This window comes from Bufo bufo, chromosome 2 (genome assembly GCF_905171765.1).
Source record: "Bufo bufo chromosome 2, aBufBuf1.1, whole genome shotgun sequence".
Classification (NCBI taxonomy): Eukaryota; Metazoa; Chordata; class Amphibia; order Anura; family Bufonidae; genus Bufo; species Bufo bufo.
In genome coordinates this window covers 21913926-21932420 of record NC_053390.1, presented here as the reverse complement: position 1 = coordinate 21932420, position 18495 = coordinate 21913926, and the positions used below count along the sequence as shown (strand labels likewise).

At 45.0% G+C, this 18495-nt stretch overlaps 1 protein-coding gene across 1 annotated transcript; it reads right to left on the bottom strand.

Moving 5' to 3' along the window:
• Positions 1–12720: 12720 nt before the first annotated feature.
• Positions 12721–16061, bottom strand: LOC120991158 (gastrula zinc finger protein XlCGF17.1-like). Its single transcript, XM_040420068.1, has 2 exons — positions 15853–16061; positions 12721–14357 (listed from the first exon to the last, which is right to left on the bottom strand). Exons 1-2 carry the CDS (start codon positions 15971–15973, stop codon positions 13378–13380), a joined length of 1101 nt encoding a protein of 366 aa, XP_040276002.1. The 5' UTR covers positions 15974–16061; the 3' UTR covers positions 12721–13377.
• Positions 16062–18495: the final 2434 nt, after the last annotated feature.

Sequence of the window (18495 nt, the reverse complement as noted above, 5' to 3'; positions counted from 1 at the left end):
CGTGTGTGCAGTGACATGTAATGGAGGAGCACCAGCCTCTTATATCACAAGGTAAGACCCGTCATGTGCAGTGTGTACACGTGTGTACAGTGACATGTAATGGAGGAGCACCAGCCTCTTATATCACAAGGTGAGACCCGTCATGTGCAGTGTATACACGTGTGTGCAGTGACATGTAATGGAGGAGCACCAGCCTCTTATATCACAAGGTAAGAGCCGTCATGTGCAGTGTGTACACGTGTGTGCAGTGACATGTAATGGAGGAGCACCAGCCTCTTATATCACAAGGTAAGACCCGTCATGTGCAGTGTGTACACGTGTGTACAGTTACATGTAATGGAGGAGCACCAGCCTCTTATATCACAAGGTGAGACCCGTCATGTGCAGTGTATACACGTGTGTGCAGTGACATGTAATGGAGGAGCACAGCCTCTTATATCACAAGGTAAGAGCCGTCATGTGCAGTGTATACACGTGTGTGCAGTGACATGTAATGGAGGAGCACCAGCCTCTTATATCACAAGGTAAGACCCGTCATGTGCAGTGTATACACGTGTGTGCAGTGACATGTAATGGAGGAGCACCAGCCTCTTATATCACAAGGTAAGAGCCGTCATGTGCAGTGTATACACGTGTGTGCAGTGACATGTAATGGAGGAGCACCAGCCTTTTATATCACAAGGTAAGACCCGTCATGTGCAGTGTGTACACGTGTGTGCAGTGACATGTAATGGAGGAGCACCAGCCTCTTATATCACAAGGTAAGAGCCGTCATGTGCAGTGTATACACGTGTGTGCAGTGACATGTAATGGAGGAGCACCAGCCTCTTATAGCACAAGGTAAGAGCCGTCATGTGCAGTGTATACACGTGTGTGCAGTGACATGTAATGGAGGAGCACCAGCCTCTTATATCACAAGGTAAGAGCCGTCATGTGCAGTGTATACACGTGTGTGCAGTGACATGTAATGGAGGAGCACCAGCCTCTTATAGCACAAGGTAAGAGCCGTCATGTGCAGTGTATACACGTGTGTGCAGTGACATGTAATGGAGGAGCACCAGCCTCTTATATCACAAGGTAAGAGCCGTCATGTGCAGTGTATACACGTGTGTGCAGTGACATGTAATGGAGGAGCACCAGCCTCTTATAGCACAAGGTAAGACCCGTCATGTGCAGTGTATACACGTGTGTGCAGTGACATGTAATGGAGGAGCACCAGCCTCTTATAGCACAAAGTAAGACCCGTCATGTGCAGTGTATACACGTGTGTGCAGTGACATGTAATGGAGGAGCACCAGGGATATTGGGCAATAACTCGAGCACGAGGCTGCATCCTTTCTTTCTTTATGTATAACAGTGATATGTGCATGTGTCATATCCCTTGGGAGAGGGTTTCCTGTGGCAATAAGGTTGAGAGCTTTTGTGAAAGGTATTAATAGTAAAGGCATTTCTAACCGGGGAACAAAAGGTATAATCATGACCATCAGGATAAACGGAGCGCATACATCCACCAACTGGTCAGAGAGAAAAAGGCCAGGTGTGAGGCTCCTCTAGAGACCTCTATTTTTTAAAGGTTCGATGGCAAAATTAAAATCCCCTCCGACCAGTAGTGTTACTTCTGCAAAATCCTTTAGTTTAGTTAAAATATTATCAAGGGGCGGAAATTCATTGGAGTTGGGGAGGTAAATGTTGGCTAAGGTGTATAATTGTCCCGTTAATATTTTCTTAATGAACAAAAATCTACCATTACTATCGGTGTGAGTGACGGTCAGTTCCCAGGAGACACTTCTCAAAATAAGAATATTAACCCCACGAGATTTAGAAATGGAAAAACAGCTGTAATAAGAAACAGGGTATGGGGGGGGGGGGGGGGGGGGGGGACAGGCATAGATCCATGGAGGAAAAGCGTTTCATGTATAAAGGCAAACTGTACCTTTTTGCTCCATAGGAGCTGGAGGATGGAGGACCTCTTTTCCGATGTATTCCACCCATTGGTGTTAATGGATGCATATTATATTGTAGACATGGTCACAATCTGGAAAGAGAAGGAGAAAAAGAGAAGAGAAGGAGAAAAAATAGAAAGAGAAGAAAAAAAAAGGGGTGGTGGGGGTGAAGAAGACCAGGTGGAAGAAGTAGAAGAGGAGTAGGGGGTAAACAAGCAAAGGTTAAGCTAATCAAGCTATGTACCCAACCCAGCTCACCCAGGGCAAGTAAAAAGAAGAAAGAAAAGAACAAAATAAACACACAATGGAAAATTCCACTAAACTAATCCTGAGATGTCCATGAGTGAACAAGCCAGGACACACAGTCTACTGGGGGAGAGGACACGCAGTTATGAGTGCTACCCTTCCCCTGAGCCAATCACAGGTACAAAGGAGAAGAAATAGAGTAAGAAAATATAAAACAAAGAAACAAAACAGTTTGAGTATCTGGTCAGTATCTATGAAAACTAGCCAGAACACGGTAACTCAGTGATCACCGACACACCACTATGAAGTGTTTAATCAGAATGGGTGACCAATGGTAAACTAATTCTAATGACAACTGTAGGTCGGCAAGGCAAAGGTACACTATGGCACCTGCTAAAACTATCCCTACATATAACTAGGCCCTGGGAGTCCATGGGAGCTTCAGCCACATCCCATTCTAAGTGGGTTTCTCCCGTAGATGAAGGTACAGAAGAGGAACGTCTCTGTTGAGGCTTGCTGCGATCCCGTTGAGGGAGTGGAGGAGCCTGGGATAGAGAAGAAGGAGAGTCCAGCCAGTTTGTCAGGGAGAGGCTAGAGAATTGCCAGGAGTGAGCCAAACCCTCAGCTTGGTCTGGGGAGTGAAAAGCTAAAGAGGGTCTATTTCTGTGGATAATGAGATAGAATGGGTGGCCCCATCAGTATGTTCCTCCAGCTTTGGTGACTGTAGTAGAGGTTTAAGAAGATTTCTCATTGCCAGGGTGCATCTGAAAACATCTGGCAATAAATGAATCTGAGCACCTGCAAATGAGGTTGGTTCTTGTTTCCAGGCCTGTTGCAAAATCTCCTCTTTTTGTGCACTCTACAAAGAACATCTCTGGGTGTAGAATTATCAGGGCGTTTTGGTCCCATAACACAATGAACTCTATCTAAGGGCCCTTGCACACCACCGTATGCCCTCCGAGACATACGGTCAGTGAGCGGGCCATGTGTCCCAGAGCGGCATTGATCGTGCACACGGGAGTATACAGCATCATAGATTACAATGATGCTGTGCACGTCTCGGAGGGCATACGGTCGTGTGCAAGGGCCCTAAGTCAATTCCCTCTTCCGCTGCTCTGGATAGAAGGGTATTAAAAATTGTCACTGCAGAGCGTAACTCATTAGTAGGAACAGTTTCAGGGATTCCACGCAGTTTGATATTATGACGACCCCTATTTTTCTAATAATCAATTTGAAGTAGTAGATGTCTGTTCAGGGTGCATTGTATAGAAAGGATCTCATCGACTTTAGAGAGGCGGGTGTCTAGGGCAGTGGTGGCTTGTGCCTGGGAGTTCAATTGGGTGGAAAATCCTTGAAGGTCTGCCTTGAAGAATGCAATGGCCTGTTCCTGTTTGTTTTCGACCCGGAGTATCATAGATTCTAAGTCGTTCATTTTGGGTAAGTCAATGAAAAGAGACCAAATATCTTTAAGCTTTGGAAGTTTACAGTGTCTACTGTGGGAAGATAAGGCAGATGAAGGGGCTTGAAGCATCGGAGAGATCAGGGGAGTGAAAGATAGCCGGTGTGGGTGGAAAGTCCTGGCCAGAATCCAACATGTCAGTGGGTCGGTGCTCAGGCCTAGGTATAAACTCCCCGTGGCCGCGCTGTGGCCCGCAAATTGCGGGCTGCAATGCGCGAACACCAACCGCGGGGCAGTCGCAGCGGATCGTGCATCCATTCACTTTAATGGGTCCGCGATCCACCCGTTCCGCAAAAAGATAGGACATGTTCTATCTTTTTGCGGGACGAAACTCCACGGAAGCACTCCGTAGTGCTTCCGTTCCGCATCTCCGGATTTACGGACCCATTAAAGTGAATGAGTGCTTAGGAGAGAGAGATTGTGGCCTATCTGTAGCCTGGGGGGCCGATCCCCTGATTTGGATAGGCATCTGTGTTGGTCCTGTGTTATGTTTAGGTGGGGCAGTAGGCCCACGCAATAGAAAAGCAGACAGTGTCGCTAGTGAGATTACATTTACCAGGCCTGAGACGGGCATGGAGGACTCCGCTATCACCAGTTCTTCCACACCCCTTGGGCAGACCAGTTTCAAAGGCAAGTCCTATAAGTTGCTCGGTGCGGCCCCCATGGATCGGACTTGTTTTCCCGCACATCGTACAGATGACGATCGGGCTGAGATCTGGAGACAAGTCATCACCTTGATCTATTTGTGATGTTCCTCATTACTGGACAGTTTTTGCAGCGTGGCCGGGCATTATCCTGCTGCAAGAGGGCACTGCCATTAGAAGGCATCAGTGCCATGAAGGGTGGTACTTGGTAGTATATGTCACATCCACATGTTGCCAGAAGACAAGATTTCCAGAAGAACATTTCCCAGAACACCACACTGCCCTCAATTGGGTGGAAAAGCCTTTGAGGTCTGCCTTTCCCCCGATAACTAAACCTAGAAGTGAAGGAGCTGAGAGAAGAGTCTGATCTATAGACAGATCTACAGGAGGCCATGTATTCAGTCACTGTGTGCTTGTGTCTCCACAGATGGATCCAGGAGGAGAAATCCACCAGAGAGATGTCCCCATCCTCTGTATTCCCAGGACTGTTCAGACAGGACACTAGACAGGGAAGGACCCAGGGGAAAGGAAGAGCCACCTAAATGCTGCAACAACACGTTGCCGCAGGCAACAGCTTGCAAGGCAACCGTGTCACGGCGCACAAAACAGAGGCCGTGACAAATACACACTTCAGCTGCTGCAGAACCTCGTAATACACACCTCAGCTGCTGCAGAACCTTCTAATACACACCTCAGCCGCTGCAGAGCCTCCTAATACACATTTCAGCCACTGCAGAACCCCCTTATACACATCTCAGCTGCTGCAGAACCTCCTAATAAACACCTCAGCTGCTGCAGAACCTCCTAATACACACCTCAGCCGCTGCAGAGCCTCCTAATACACATTTCAGCCACTGCAGAACCCCCTTATACACATCTCAGCTGCTGCAGAACCTCCTAATAAACACCTCAGCTGCTGCAGAACCTCCTAATACACACCTCAGCCGCTGCAGAACTTCCTAATACACATCTCAGCTGCTGCTGAACCTTCTCATACACACCTCAGCTGCTGCAGAACCTCCTAATACACACCTCAGCCACTACAGAACATCATAATGCAGACTTCAGCTGCTGCAGAACCTCATAATACACACCTTAGCTGCTGCAGAACCTCTTAATACACACCTCAGCTGCTGCAGAACCTCATAATACACACCATAGCTGCTGCAGAACATCGTAATACACCTCAGCTGCTGTAGAACCTCATAATACACACCTCAACTGCTGCAGAACCTAATAATTCACACCATAGCTGCTTCAGAACATCATAACACACCTCAGCTGCTGCAGAACCTCATAATACACACCATAGCTGCTGCAGAACATCATAACACACCTCAGCTGCTGTAGAACCTCATAATACATACATCAGCTGCTGCAGAACCTCCTAATACACACATCAGCTGCTACAGAACCTCCTAATACACACTTCAGCTGCTGAAGAACCTCCTAACAGCGGGATCTGTCAGGGGTTGTCGTCCATGAAGTGCCAGATCCGGAACTGCGGTGATTCTCGTTGATTTGCTCCTATGACGGCAGAACAGTGAACGTCACCAGCACAGATGTAAACAAAGCCTAATACACACCTCAGCAGCTGCAGAACATCACAATAGTAACAAGGGAACTACAAGTCTCATCATCACCAGATTGTTATTTTTTGAAATTAGGGGACAACACAGGGAGATGTGAAATGGAGAGAACAACAACTCCCAGCATATCCAGGCTGTTATTATCGGATATAAGTGGATATTACAGAGAGAGAGTATAAGGCCGGGTTCCCATCACCGTTTAGTTTTCCGTATATCTGATCCTTCAAATGAACAGAAAAATAAAGAAAAAAAACGGATCCTGTATTTCAAGCATAAGTTCTGCATATTCCGCATCCGTTTATGCCATTTCTGTCTGAGATCCGTTATTTAGACGGAAAAAAGTCCTGCACACAAAACAGAAAACTAAACAGTGATGTGAACCCAGCCTAAGAAGAGAGAATTACAACTCCCAGCATGTCCAGATTATTACAGGGCATTAGGTGATAGCTTTAAAAGGAAAAAACTATAACCCCCAGTATGGCCATACTTATTATGGGGCATCAGTATACATTACAGAGAGGGGGTATAAGAGGAGAGAACTACAACTCCCAGCATTAAAATTATGGCTTTCATAGTCCAAAGACCACGAGATGAAGGTATGGATGTTATTGATAAATCAGATAACAAAATGGAAGACAGTAAAGCCACAAAAGAACCCCTTGAGGCAGACTGTAAATTATGTTAATGTGGTGGAGAAGGACAATCTCCCTGTAGAGAAGCCAAAAATGGGCCTAGCACGAGGAGCTACGCAGTGAAATCCCTTCAACTTGTCCAGCAGTCTTCATGAAGCAAGTACTGACTGCAGAGTTACTGCACCAATATGATGGACTTACAAATGTAAATGATAATAATGACTTAGTTACTCATACCTCACTGGATGTTGCAGAGAAGCAAACCCTAGCAGGTAATGACCTCACTCTGTCAGCTAAAGCTTCCAATCAGGATGGGGATGAGCCCAGAGAAACGACTGGAACAGCCAGAACATTTCTTAATATGAACTCAGCAGATGGATTACTGTATGTGAACTAATCGGCTAATCTATTTGGATCATCTGATGGTGGACTGGTCATGCCTCCAATTACCTCTTTGTCTGTAACCATAGATGGAATCCCAGAGGTGACAGAGATCCATCAGATCCTGTGTCCAGAACCAGATAAAAAGCCAAAATAGGAAGTAGTAACTCTTCCAAGGTCAAACCAGCAGCTAGAGAATGATCTTAACCTTATGGAAATTGAGTTTGGACTCACTGTAGACAATAAAAGTACACTGCAGGATGTTGTCTCCTGCAGTAAGAAGGTCACAAAGGAAAACAAGGAACTCTCTGATCTGAGGATGTTGACTGGTCTGGAAAGGTCTGTGTTCCACATAACTCAAAAAGAGTTGAAATACAAGAGGGATATGATTGAGAAACTAGCCACTGGGAACCCTACAGTTATAAAGATGGTGGTGAGCTTTAACCGTGGATATTCTATTCAAAGTACTTTGAGACAGATCTGTTCATTGGTGTTGAAGGGGATAGTGGATGATAATTCTTTCAACATTAAGACTGACCCACCGGATTTTTACAAGTCTTGGGTGGACCGGATGAAATCTCAGATGGGAGAAGCAAGCTAATTGGTTGACGTGACAGCAGCGCAAGCAATGGCGCACAGAGGCGTGGAACAGCCTGGAGACTTACATCAGGAACATGAGGATGGTTGCAGACAAGCCCCTCTTTGTGATTGTCAGCTCAGTGGCTGTTATCTCTTCTGCGATGCAATACATAGCAAAGATCTTGAGAGGTCTCCTTTATGAGACATTTCATGTTGCGGAGAAAGAGGACTTGCTTAAGATGGGACGTCTGCTGCACCATTACTACGTCAACTCCGTTATGGTGGCTCTGAGTGGTCTACATATGATCGACTTTTGTGCGAGAGGTCAGCTGATCTCCACTCATATTCCCTTGAGTTGGTCAAGGGGGTTATTGAGCTTGACATGCAAATGGGTGGTCAAGCCACAGGTTCAAGTGGCACATCATAAAAGGGGAAGGAGTGAGAAATGGACAACCTTTCTCATAACTTTTATTATCTATGATTTTATATGTATATCATGAGACTCTATATATTTTCATGCCATTCTGTAAAATTGTCTGTATGATGCCATTCAGTCTGGACCGGTAGGAGCTAATACACACTCCCCTTTGATAGGATTCAAATTAGCATCCTCCTGCTAACAACAGTAGTGGTAACGAGGTTTCCTGGAACGGTGTTGAGGGAAGTGTTGGATTTAAATATATATGTATATATGCCCTTACATATATGCATATATATTGGCCCTTTTGCATGGGCCGGTCCAGGTGGTAGGTGTATACATAGAGATCTTGTCAGCATACATCTCTATGTATATAATTTATTGTAGGTGGGCTTATTATTGCCCATTCAGACCCCCTGTTTTATATATATATGTGTATATATATATACTTATGGATGTGCCCCAAGCATCTATAAGTATATATACAGTTAAACTGTGCCCAGAAGCTCCCATGGATGCCCCCCCACCCCCTCTGGAATGTGCCTGCTGGGTGGGGAGAGACCGACAACTGGACAATTATGTCCAGTTTCGGCCTCTTCAAAGGACAGATGATCAATAAAGATCCTGTGCCCTTTGTCACCATCTCCGGCAGCGCCGCTCTGTGTGCCGCTCACCTCCGGCGCTGTAATTACAGCGCCGGAGATGTGCGATATCTCCACAGGCGGGAGGATCAAAGGATCCCTCTGTCTGGGAGCGTGGGCTGGTGCGGTGATGTCATATCACCGCGCCAGCCCACGTGGACCTGGCTGCAGGCGTGCGTGCGCACGACTGCAGGGAGGGGGAAACGGGAGCGAGCGCCGCAGGGTTTAAATACCCCAGCGGCACTGCGCTTGGGAGATCGGGACCCCCCCCCTTGAAGGTGAGCGCATCCGGCGCTAAAGTACGGGATCCCTTCCTACCCCTACATAGAAGAGAGCGCAGGCAGCCATCCGGGCTGCGCTGCGCTAGGACACAGGACCCCCGGCACCCCCTCGAAGGAGAGCGCATCCGGCGCTCAGAGCGGCAGAAACCCTATCCCAGGAGAGCGCACAGCATAGCACTGATCCCCGGCACCTACCCCTGACAGAAGCAACCCAGCAAGGAAGAGGGCGCAGGCAGCAATGAGCTGCACTGCACTCTGAAAACAGCCGCTGGCCCCAGGAGGAGAGAGAGCACACAGGCTGTGCGGAGCAACCAGCACCCCCTTGGGAATGCCAGCTGGCTAAGTATTGCTTCTTTGTTAACCCCTGAACCCCTGTTCCTGCTGCCCTGATACTTCTGCAGCACAGAACCCCTGATATGCTGCCCAGCCTCAGCATTAACCCCTGCTGAGACCCTGGCAGACCTCTTCAGCAGTAACCCCTTCACTGCCTGTCCCCTGTTGCATTAACCCCTTCAGTGCCCTGTTCCCCCGCTCTGCCCTGAGACCCCTGCAGTCTGCCCTGCAAAGCATTAACCCCTTCCCCTGCATCCACCCTGCTAGTCCCTGCAGAGCATTAACCCCTGCATTACCCTGTGTGTAGCCCCTTTACTGCTGTGCCTTGTTAACCCTTTCTTGGGTTACCCCTGCATAGTTACAACCCTGTGTTCCTTGGCCTGCATGTATTAACCCCTACAGTGCCACAATTGTGTTTTTAACCCCTTGTACCCCATAGGGACAGTGAGTAGCCAGGCGGGTGGGTTACTGATATTTGTGTGAATGTAAGTGTATTATTGTAATTGTAGCGTAGTTAGAAGCGTATTAGTGTGTTGTTATAGTGTGTTTACTTATATTGTTGTGTGCTGCTATAAATATATATATATATATTCCATTGATATATATATTTATAGGCAAATATTAGACTGTTACGTATAGTGTGTTAATAAATACCTTTTATTTAAGCACAGTATGTAGTCTTTTGTTGTAGTAGGCGCCGCAGCAATAGCCGTAGTGTAGTTCAGTGGAGTATATAGGTAACAGAGGTAGTTAGTTAGTTAACATAACCTAGCTAGTTAACATAGCTAAATAGGTTAGGTTAGGTATTTATATTTGATTTAGGCATAAATAGGCGGAGTCATCACTAGGCGACTCACACCTATTTATGAATATTAATTATTGCGATTTGCATAAATATCAATAATTAATATCTTCTTTAACAAACGGACACTAGAGCCTCATGGTAATGCCTGACATGTCGGATGTATTGGCACCGATGCAGAGCAGACATCTAGGTGCCTTTCAGATAGACTACCAGAAAATATATCATAAGCTATAACTCATGAGTGCAAACATTCTCCTGCGCCCCCCCCCCCCGACAGCCAGCATCCCCAGAAACTCTCATTCCGTGACCCCTATACTGGTATGAGGACGATCAGCCTGATGAAATACGCATTATTAAAACATGTTGGGGTCCGAATATCCATTAGGGTGGACGGGCAGACATGTTTTATTAATATTTTAGGCTTGCCAGCAGAGGGATAGGGGTGGAGCACTCACCCATAATGAAGACCTTCTCAGAAGGCTGGGCCAAGTATGGGAGGGAGACTCCTTTCAGCTCCACGCTATGCCTAAGGGGATAAAAATGTGGAATTTGGAAGCTTTTTTTTTGTGCACTTTTATGTATGTCTCTTATTTCTTTTAATTTTTTGTGCCCCGAATGTGTGAGAGATGAGAATCCATTTTGTATGAACATGTCCTCCATCTTGTGCATATGTGGAAAAATTAATGAGCCAGCTGGCAGGATGTGGGGAGTCTCTGTGTATATAGATCAAATATTCTCAGCTGCAAGGCCAAGGTAAGCAGCCCCCTTGCTTCCTTATCAGAGTTTGACATGCAAGAGAGAGTTCTTTCTGAGTTTGGTATCTACTGCTGAAGAATGTAAACTCTGAGATAAGATGCTGCAGAAACTTTTTAATTAGTAGAATTTTGGTGGTATGGTACGGAAGTATTGCCTTTTATGAATAACCAATAGAATCATTAGTTTCGATTTCCACCCCCTTGGTGGTGTGCCAGATTTGTCTATGATTATCTGTAGTGTTATAAAAATGTATGCTTGTATGGAATAAAGAGAGAGAATCTGCTTCAGCTGTGTGTCTGTGTCCGCTCTCTTGAGTGCTCATAAAGAAAACTTCAATTGGGACCTCGACAATCCTAGAGGTGGGGGTATTGCCATAACAATTGAGCCCAGTAACCTCCTTTTTAAAGTGTATTAGTGAGGTTTGCAGAAGGAAGCAGATGATTGTGTTCGAGTACTTCACCGAAATATGTTGCGCCTGTGTGATTCTGAAGAAACAAATCGTGTCGGAACTGCAAATGTCAACGAGCTCCCACAGTCAGAGACTGGTAGTGTGGACTGGGCCTATGACGATGATTGTTGACCGATCCCTGCTCCTGAGGATGTTCCACTTGTGACTACTGTGCCTCCAGCCTGTGCCCCCTCTGGTGCAGAGTCCGCTGATCCTTCTCAGCCCATGGCTGCAGCACCTCCGAGTATACCAGCGGTCCTCAGACGTACCACTAGACCAAATGCTGGCACTCCCCCTATTCAATATGTGCAGGATGAGTTTTTTGGCCTGCCATACAACGGTACACTACCACTCTGTGCATAAAAGTACAACACTCTTGATATTCAGTCATTGGCAGGGACTGCCAATCTTAAACTGGGGGGAATAAGTAAGAAACAGTCCAATGATGTCCCAAGTTTCATTAGTCTGTTTAAACTGTGTTAAGGTTGAATGTATATGTGTTTCTGCTCCTTTAAGACAGCAACCATTGTAATATGATGCTGGAGTGACACGCTCGCTATGATGTCAGTCTGCCTGTTTTTGCAGACAGAGTGTGAGAAGAGACGCAGGAAGAGACAGACAGGGAGCAGCAGCCATCTTGGCAAGAGAAAAGACAGGTGTCTGTGCTGTATTGAGAGTGTGTGGAGATATTAGAGGACTTTCCTGTGCAGCCAAGCGGTATGTATTTCAGTCCAGAGGCGGAGTATAAAGAGACAGCATGCTTGGTGGAGCCACGCTGAAAGGACTGTGCTCAGTGGCTAATCAGTGAAACTGACATTGTGGCTGTGTATATTGCCACCAAAGTTAGAGACTCGCAGTGCTGTTGAGTACCGGACAGTAAATGCAAAACCCTGGCTTACATCACACCTCAGTGTATGGATTCTGCAGGACTCTCAGTGTGCTGAGTGATATCTGCTGTTGGACTCCATTGCATCCATTTGGATTCCCTGCCTGCTGAGGAGCATTTCATTGCTTCGGATATCGTGATAACCGTGAGGAGAGGACGCTTCACTATCAAAGGAACGACATTGGGCCCCACCGCGCTCCTCTACGGACTGTAAGCGGTCCACCTGGACCACTGGGATAAAAGGGGGTGTGCACCCAACTGTCGGTCAGGGATTGTTTGGGGAATATTGTTCATTCAGTGTCCGTACTGCAGAAGCGGACGTAGTAAAAGCGGAAACTATTGCAGAATCTCCCTTGAATTGTTCATGCTATACTGTGTATTTTGCTTGTCCTTCTCTCTGTTTTTTTACCTTTTAACTTGGCTTTATTAACCTGTAGTAAATGCATTTTTCTTGAACTTGACCACTGCATGTGTGTTCTTTTCTAGTTGCGAAGCTCAAGCCACCTGCCTTGCCCTTGGGTTCACAGTGTCATTAGTGAGCTGGATACAGTACCTACAGAATTCAGCATCTGCCTTCATTCATGTTCAGCAGGTAATAAAGATGGAGGGAGGATACACATAAAACACATATAAGAGCATCACTTGGTTACTGAAGTCATGTTGGCATTATTCAGGGGTTGAATAACAGATGTGACATCACAAGTAAACAATAAAGTTGAATAAACGTTTTCCCACCTAGTGTCCTCTTCCAATCTCAGTTCTTAGGTTATACTCTCAACACAACAAGGCTCTTCTTCTCTTCCGAGAAATATATTGTAGTTGTTCGGCTGATCCAGGATAATTCCACCCAAAAAATAAATATTCTTATTGGGTTTTAAGCTGGAGATAAACGGTGACATCAGATGATATGTTGCATTGTGACACTACATATAATGACTGTCAATGGGTTCACAACATGACACGGTATATGTCATGACAGTCACATAAAATCCAACACTTGGATTCTTGATTGCAAATCATATGTGACTTTCCTATGATAGAACACAATACAAGTCATAGTCAACTACAACTTCTGCAGTTTGGCAGATATTTACTGCCAAATTTCAGCTCTAAAATAGCTGCATGACAGCAATTTGAAGACAAGTTGTGAGACTGTTCTGAGACTTGCAGTAATGTGATACATGTTGCCATGTAGCCCGAAGTTTAACGTCTGTGAATAGGATGGATTTAAAATTATTTTTTGCTCTTATCGCATTTCCCATAGCTAAAAATATATTTTTTCCTGATTTGTTGAATTTTAGTTCTTTATTACAAAGCATTTTCAACATATAAAACATCAAAATCGCTTCTCTCCTGTGTGAATTTTTTCATGTCTAATAAGGTGTGAGTTTTTTGTAAAACATTTCCCACATTTTGAACATAAATACAGATTTTCTCCTGTGTGAATTCTCTCATGTATAACAAGATATGATCTCATTCTAAAACATTTCCCACATTCTAAACATGAATATGGTTTCTCTCCTGTGTGAGTTTTGTCATGTTTCATAAGATTTGATTTTTGTGCAAAACATTTTCCACATATTGAACATGAATATGGCTTCTCTCCTGTGTGAATTCTCTTATGTCTAACAAGACTGGATTTATCCGTAAAACTTTTCCCACATTCTGAACATGAATATGGTTTCTCTTCTGTGTGAATTCTCTCATGTTTAACAAGATCTGATTTGCTTGTAAAACATTTCCCACATTCTGAACATGAATATGGCTTCTCTCCTGTGTGAATTCTCTCATGTTTAACAAGATCTGATTTATATGTAAAACATTTCCCGCATTTTGAACATGAATATGGCTTCTCTTCTGTGTGAATTTTCTCATGTGTAACAAGATGTGATTTATATGTAAAACATTTCCCACATTCCAAACATGAATATGGCTTCTCTTCTGTGTGAATTTTCTTATGTTTAACTAAATCTGATTTACTTTTAAAGAATTTCCCATATTCTAAACAGGAGTATGGCTGCTCTGCTTTCTGAATTCTTCTGTGTGTAGAAAGTCTTGATTGTTCTGTTAACTCTTTACCACCCTGAAACCTTTTATCCCCTTTCTGACCTGTATTTATGGTAACAATCTGTAATTGGTCAGGGGAAGGCTCCTCATGATGAAGAGGATTATATAATAGATCTGTACTGTGAAGTTCTGGGTGTACATTAAGGGTAATGAGGTTTTCTCCGGAAGAGCGCTGGAGGACATCTTCATCTTCTTCTTTATAATTTAGTGATAATATAGTACTGCCCTTTCCATTTTTACTGGAATTCTCTGTGAAAATAAAAATTGGAATTTGTGATTATTTTTCAAACTACAGAGTGGACAAAACTATAACATTCCTATTAGGCTGTAATTGGATATATTGTATAAACCAGCTCTGCCTTTAATGCCACCAGATGTAAGGTAGCTATCCTATACGTCAGTGTCAGGCCTTTTAAACAGGTCTTGAGGCATAACTTGCATAATGATTAAGTCAGCATCATGAGTGCTCTTTTTAGTGTACCTGCTGCTGGAAACTCACACTGCTCAGTACAAGATGCAGTCTTCCTGGTTCTGCAGTGAGCTTCCTCCAGCAGCAGGTTCAGTGTGTAATTACAGCTTCTAATTCCTTCTGCTGTTATTTTACTGCAGCCTGGACTAAGCTTGTGTGAGACAGCAGCAGCGGGGAAGGAGGTACACTGATAGGAGCATGACACTTAAGGAACAGATGAACGCTGGGAAGGCACAGAGTGAGAAACAAAAATGGAAAATTGCTATGAGCACAAAGGGTTAAGACTCTGGTCATCTTAGAATCTGATCATAACCACCCTCTATATTTATCATAATAATGTGCCATGAGGTAAAGCACACATCTCAGTCTAAATGTATGGACACGACAGTGTGGTCTGTATAGCCTTACAGCTGCACAGTCACCAGATCTTCAGGATGCAGTGAAATAGACAGAGTGAGGTCATCAATCATAACCTGTAATAAAGGTCTCCAGCACCTTATTGGGTCCATGACACTAAGAATTCAGGATGTTCTAAGGGGAACGAGGGTCCTATCAAGAATTAAGAAGGTGGCGCTAATGAAGTGTCCTGTGAGTGCAGGTGAACATCACTGAGACGTCTGCGTCTGTACAATAATCACATGTGACATCGGAGCTTCCTGATAATAGTGGAGACTGGAGTGCACCGAAAGGAAGCCAAAAACACAACCAAACATCTTTAACCACTTAATGACTAGGCTGGTTGTCATTAAATAAAAAAAAATTTTTGTATTTCATTGTTACATTTCAAGACATAAATCTTTTATATTTTTGTCTGTGGCTGTACGAGGACTTGTGTTTTGCCAACAATCTGCACCTGTACAATTACCCAGTCTGCATAGGGAGCTTCACTACTCCTAACTTAACTTTTTCTGTGACTTGTATTTTGTGACATTAGTTGTATTTGTCAATGGAATCATTTACTTGTAATTTATCATTAACTTTTATTATTTTTTGAAAGTACATAGAAAGCCCCAGCTAATTTTTTTCTTGCTATTTTCTTTGGCGTTCTGTCATAAACAGAGTTCAAGTAAACTGTCATTTTCTGTTTAAGGGGATGGGGCAACAAAGAGGGGAAGTCATATGGTTGGCAGATGCCAGCTGGATAAGGGGAACCCTTCATGATGTGATGAGGACATCTCCAATCAAAGAGCAGCAGCCGGTGATCAGATTCTCCTCCTGCCCTGAAGGCACCAAGGACAGAATCTGAAGTCAGTATCTCCATTCATGATTCCATACCTGGGGTGACATCTCCTGGAATGTCCTCCTCCACCTCACTCTTACAAGGGAAATCGCCCATCATCCTCTCTTCTTCATCCTCCACTTTAATAATAATCAGATCTTCCCCCTGATTTTTCATCTGTAACAATTCAGCACAATACAGCGGACAGGTGGGAAATATAGCAGATCCACATAAGAGACCCTCATAATCTATGGCCCCTCTATGACTGCAGTACCCCCCTATATAGAGGTGTATAGGGCTCAGCTCCATCTACCTGAGGATTATCTGGGACCTTCTCCTCTGGACAGTCCTGGGAATACAGAGGACAGGGACATCTCTCTGGTGGATTTCTTCTCCTGGATCCATCTGTGAAGACACAAGCACACAGTGACTGAATACATGGCCTCCTGTAGATCTTTATATAGATCAGACACTTTTCTCAGCTCCTTCACTTCTAGGTTTAGTTATCAGGGGTAAATAACAATATTCTGTTTCACACCACCTGTGCTGAGATGCCCTCAATGGGCCGCCGAACATTCTGAAAAGGAGCAATAGAAGAATGGGCATGATGTGCCCCTGCCCTGCAGCAGAATCCAAGATGGCACTGACAGGAGTTCCCTCTGCTTCAGGCCTCAGCCCAATATCAGACGCTGAGGCCATGGACCATGCTACCCACCTGTCCTCTCTCGCTCCCGCCTTCGATCCCCCGATGGAGCACATCCCCATCTTATAGCGGGCGAGACCATTGATAGCGGAGGCCTCCATGCCCGTCTCAGGCCTGGTAAGTGTAATCACACCAGCGAAACCCTCTGCTCCTCTACTGCAGGGGCCTACTGCCCCACCTAAACATAACAGGACCTACACAGATGGCAGCCTAAATCAGCAGATCCGCCCCCCAAGCTACAGATATGCCACTATCTCTCTTTCCTAATGCACAAGAGTTTATACCTAGGCCTGAGCACCGACCCATTGTCATGTTGGATTCTGACCAGGACTTTCCACCCACACCGGCTATCTTTCACTCCCTCTCTCTCTCTAATGCCTCAGAAGCCCCATTGTAATACTCTATCCAGCAGAAGAGGGAATTGACTTAGAGTTCATCATGTTATAGGCCCCAGACTCCCTGATAATCCTACACCCAGACATGTTCTTTGTAGAGTGCACTTCCTCAGAGCAAAAGAGGATATTTTGCAACAGGCCTGGAGACAGGTGCTCAGATTCATTTATTGCCAGATATTTCCAGATGCACCATGACAATGAGACATCGTCTTAAACCTCTACTACAAACCGTTACCGAAGCTGGAACAACATACCAATAGGGCCACCCATTCCATCTCATTATCCCAACAAATTTAATCTCTATCGCCCTTAACCTAAACCAAGCTAAGGATTTGGCACACTTCTTGGAACTCTCTAGCCCCTCCCTGCCAGACTGGCTGGACTTTCCTTCTCCTCTACCACAGGCTTCTCCACTCCCTCTGGGATCGTGCAAGACTCAAAGGATACCTTCCTCTTCATCTACGGGAGGAACCCCCTCAGAATCTGTCATGCAGACCCTGGGATGTGGCTGAAGCTCCCATGGACTCAACTGCTAGGGCTTATGTTATATGTTATATGTAGGGCTAGTTTTAGCAGGTGCCATAGTGTACTGTCTTGCCGGTCTATTGTTGTCACTAGAGTTAGTTTACCATTGGTCACCCATTCTGATTGAAAACTTCATAGTGGTGTGTCGGTGATCACTGAATTACCGCATTCTCCTTAATTTTATTACATACTGACCGAATATTCAAAATGTTTTGTTTCGTTATTTTATTTGATTTTTTCTTACTCTATTTCTTCTCATTTGTACCTGTGATTGGCTCAGGGGAAGGGAAATACTCGTAACTGCGTGTCCTCTTCCCCAGTAGACAGTGACTCCGGGCTTGTTCACTCATGGACATCTCAGGATTCGCTTAGTGGAATTTTCTACTCTGTGTTTATTTTGTTCTTTTCTTTCTTCTTTTTACCTGCCCTGGGTGAGCCAGGTTGAGCACACAGCTTGATTAGCTTAACCTTTGCTCTTTTACCCCCTACTCCTCTTCTACTCCTTCCTCCTGGTCTCTTCCCCCCCCCCCCCACTTTCCTTTTTTTTTCTCCTCTCTTTTTCTCCTTCTCTCTCCAGGCTGTGACCATGTCTACCATATCCTTTCCATCCATTACCACAAATGGGTGGAATACACCGGAAAAGAGGTCCTCCATCCTCTGGCTACTTTGGAGCAAAAAGGTACAGATTGCCTTTATACAGGAAACACAGGGATTTATGCCCGTTTGGCATTCCCCCCAATACCCTGTGTCCGTCCTAACCGACTGGGCACAACTGGTCGGCAGTCCCTCGCTTACGTACGTGCAGTGGCCTAAGGAAGGGGAGACACAACACATGGAGGAAACTATACACAAAGACAGACAACACGGAAGCGAGAGCTTCCCAGGCCAGCACCAAAATAGCAATATAATCAATAGAGCTGAGATCAAGAGCCAGGAGATAACGCAGACACCAAGGGGTAATACAAGATTGAAATCAAAACAAGCCGAAGTCAGAAGCCAAGATATTGCGTCAGTACAAGGGGTAACACAAGGTCGAAGTCAAATACAAACCAAAGTCACACATGCAGGATAAGCTA